The sequence below is a fragment of the Pagrus major genome, chromosome 9 (assembly GCF_040436345.1).
Source record: "Pagrus major chromosome 9, Pma_NU_1.0".
Lineage (NCBI taxonomy): Eukaryota > Metazoa > Chordata > Actinopteri > Spariformes > Sparidae > Pagrus > Pagrus major.
Genome location: NC_133223.1, coordinates 19600613 through 19604704, shown reverse-complemented (window position 1 = coordinate 19604704; position 4092 = coordinate 19600613). Strand labels below are relative to the sequence as shown.

Here is a 4092-nt window from a genome sequence, read left to right as displayed (position 1 = left end):
AGACACTGAAATATCGGGTTTTAGCTGCAGTGCCGACAGCTGCAAAAGTCAGCTTTATTTGAGAAAGTAAATAATTTGGTCGCCATTATATATTGTCCGCATATTTGCCTATTAAAGTTAGAAATCACAGGAGAAAAATGTTAGAAGGGATGGATAAGGTTTTGTGAAATCACAGATGGTACTAAAAAAACAACAGGATATTAAAGATTCTGAATAATGAAGATTCATGATTTGACACAATGTGTCACTTTGCGTTGAAAAGTGGCAGGGACAGGAGGGCTCAGATGAAAACAAATTTTTTAAATGGTCTTCAAAATATGTGATTTTAGGCAATGTATTGAGGGGATCATATGAGATCAGAGTAGATTATTACAGCAGGAAAAAAAAAATGCTGCATCAAAATTAATTTAATCTCAGTGTCATGTCTACACACCAAAGCCCAGGAAGTTCAAAATTAAAATGAGCAGAGAAATCAAAAAAAGTTCTCTGCAGAGTAAAAACAAAGTAAAATCAGACAAAAGTCTCTGTGGCTCATTTACTTGCTAATAAGCACTCAACACGTTCTGTAGTTGAGGATAATGGGGCTGTCAAAACTGTTAGTTTGGCTGGTATTTGGTCATAAACCAAAATATTGGGCAAACTAGAAGTTTAGCCTGATGATGGTGCTACATGAAACATCAGTGGATCACCAGGGTCTATAGGACTCCAAGTATTCCTAATCTCGTACAAAATTACAGTCATATCATGGCAATTCATCCAAAAGTTGGAGACACATCAATAATAAAAAATGTCAACTTGTTGGTGGTGTTAAAGGAAGTGTTGAAGGCAGGGTTTGTACAGATTAAGCACTTTCCTATGAATGTAATTGTGAAAAATAAAGTTAACAGGAGTCCTCTATACCAGCCTGTCCACACACATCTTCACTGCATTTATTTTACCAGCTGTTCATACCAAGTTTATTTAATGTTGTGTTTGGTGTGAGATGCCGAGGGGCAAAATGAAAATGATGATGGGATAATTTCCCTTCAAATCTTGAAAGATCTTTGGTTTACCTGAGTGAGTGATGAATCACCAGAATATTTAGAAAATTCAGCATTTCAAGGAGGATATTAAAATTAAAGCATATTTTTAACCTTGAAAACATAATGGCTAAAAAAGAAGCTTTTTCTGAACTTTCAAGACTTTGTTCGAACTTTACAGAAGAAGTAAAAGAATCATCTGAGTCAGAAGGATTCATCCTCTAGGGCCAGGCACCACGAATTTCTAAATTCCTTCGTACCTCATCCAATAGCTGTTGTGACCAAAGTGATGGACTGACAAGACAAACAAATGAGACAGATAAACCACATGTTTTTCTATTTAATTAATATAAATCACTAATTGATATAAAATGTTAAAGAAATAAAAAAGGCTGAAGTTTCACTTCATTTACTCGACAATGCACGCATTAAGACAACAATGCACGCGTTAAGACAGTATACAGGCTTCCCAGGCTTTACTTACAGGCCTTCTGGAGGAATAGAGTTCAGCATCATCTAGCAGATATTTTATTTGTTCTTTTAGCATTTGTCTCTGTAAAGCTGAAGAAACAAACATAGAACAGGTACATAATCCGATGTAAAATCCATGGTGATATACCAAAGGTCTGCGACAGAGTACCTTCAGTCGGACGATATCTCAGGAGAAGAACAGTGCCGGTGATGCACCCGTACAACTAAACGTTACAGGATTGTTGAGATTTGTTCTGACAGCATTGTAAACAGAGGTGCATGACACACAAAAGTAAAACGTAACACTGCTTGCTGTGATCACTGTTTAACAAGATTAAATTGGCAGGTTCGATTGGCAAGTTGAAATCTTTTCCAAAAGAATCCACCATAAATGAACGATGCGGTACAATAGAAGAGAGAAAGTGAAATTGCTAATATGTTCAGACATTGTTCAAACTAAAACATGTGTCAAACTGAATCTGCGGTTTTAACAAAAGCAATCCTACTCAAATGCCCGGGTAACAGATTCTTCCTTGAAGAACATTTCTAACAGTCCAGCTCCTATGTCATAAGTTGAATAGATATTTTCCTATTTCCAAGGCCATTGGCAGTCTCAAAAATGCCCGGTAGGCCATCTTTGGATGCCAAAATGTGTCCCGCCAAGTGTTTTAAAATAAATACAGGTCTGTGCCACTATAAGGGCACCAAACCCATCAAGTCTTTTGTCTTTTTGAGATTTTCTCTAAGATGGTCCACCCTCTGGATGTCTTCAAAGTCCTTTAGTACTTCTGCCTCTTCTTCGCGAGGCCAACTCAAATATCAGTTTTGATTTTGTCCAGAGAGTTGTCGATCTTTGTCAGAGTCTTTTTGATGCGTAACGCCGTTAATCTGGCTGACGGATTCTGGTACCAGCACTCCTTCATGAGTTTAGCCATGGAAGTTAAAGTCTGGAAATTAATTTGGAGAAAAAAATCAATGAGTGTTATTGCAATGCTTTTATTCCTTCATATCAAAAGCATGACTTAATGACAGTTTGAATGTTACTCACTGGGTCTGAGAACCATCTGTTTGGGATGTTGGGCCTCTGCTGGTCCACACACACAACCTTCTTCATATCCTCAAAACTGGGATCACTTGGGACCACGTCATGAAAAGGTGGCTTGTAGTCTTCTACAATACCTACAGGTAGAGCACAGCAGGCAAGAATTCACTTTCAAGATTACATTACTTAAAACTAAGTGTAAAATACAAGTTATACTGACCACAGACTAACAAATGAAAAGCATTAAGGTGCTAAATGGATTGTTTTGACCTCAAGTTGCTCTAAAGTGCAGCTGTGGGACAAAATAGAGATGCAAGGTTGCTGTGGTGGGGGTGAATCAATATCTGAAGTGTTGCTGAAAGCCCATTTCCTACCATCAAGCAATAAACTCATCTGACAGTGAATGAAGGAAAAGGGTTTTTTTACACTTAAGATGCCCACAAACAGTGTGTGTTGAAGTGTGTATCAAGGCCAAGTCTTTCTATCAATGTCAGAAAAGCTTTTCCTTTTTTTTTCTTACCCCCCTTTTTTTCTTTCTTATCACTAACACATTATTGCAGTATTTAGGATACATATTCTGCTTATCCACATCTTCAAACAATACTCTGCTTGTAAATAATGCAAATTCTCAACCTACTAGCTCAACACATGGCCCGGTTGATGTATTTGATGAAAGTAATTGACATAAATAAGACACCATTATGTTGAATCCAACAGTACAGTGTTGTGTAAAAAACATACTGACCGTTGCTGACCGTCCTCCTGGCAATCTCCCACAGGACGAGGCCCAAGGCCCAGATGTCCACCCTCTTGTAGGACTCAAAGCAGTCCATCTGAATTGAGTCATCAAGTACTTCAGGGGCCATGTAGCGCTTTGTGCCCACTTTAGGATTGTTCCCCACATCCAGCTCGTTGGTGTCTTGAAAATGCATGACCGCCAGACCTAGCATGAAAACACAGAACACTTTAAAGATCTCCTTCAGACAACGGACATATAAAAATAGCTTTAAATGTTTGTTTTTTCAAATAACTACAAAAATCTAGATCCAAATCCAGAGTTTTATTTTGGAATTACTAGCTGAGCCTGTCAGTGACAAAATAGGCCATTTTTGTGGTGGATGTACTCTGATGAGCACATTTGCCCTCAAGGATTACGTTTTGCAGGATTGCAGTCATTGTAGCCCGGTTCATGGTTGGTGCCTGAGGTGATCTTCATGACCAACACCAAAACATTTTGAACCTTCACACCAAAATATATAAAAGTAGGGCCCAGGTTTAATCCATTAAGACAGATGCAACAGCGTGTTTCTCCCTTTAGAGCCTGATGCGACGTGAGCGTGTTTTGGATGATGTTGTCACTTTTACGATGTGACCGAAGAAATGCATTGTGATTCGTTGTTGAACATTAGGGCAAATTAATCTAATCATCTAAGCAGATGATTGAATGTGCACGTACATCATTGTGCACAAAGACATAAGCCTTCTTACTTAACACTAAGTTAAGTAAGAAGAAAAACACAGATTTGAGTGGAGATGGACTTGAGTTTTGTGTTTATTTGA

At 38.2% G+C, this 4092-nt stretch overlaps 1 protein-coding gene across 1 annotated transcript in view; it reads right to left on the bottom strand.

The window, feature by feature from the left end:
• Positions 1-2201: 2201 nt before the first annotated feature.
• Positions 2202-4092, bottom strand: part of LOC141002252 (activin receptor type-1-like) — a 29159-nt gene continuing 27268 nt past the window's right edge. The window contains 3 exon segments of the mRNA XM_073473503.1: positions 2202-2437; positions 2539-2669; positions 3278-3475. Coding sequence (XP_073329604.1) covers positions 2303-2437; positions 2539-2669; positions 3278-3475 — 464 coding nt within the window. The 3' untranslated portion in view covers positions 2202-2302.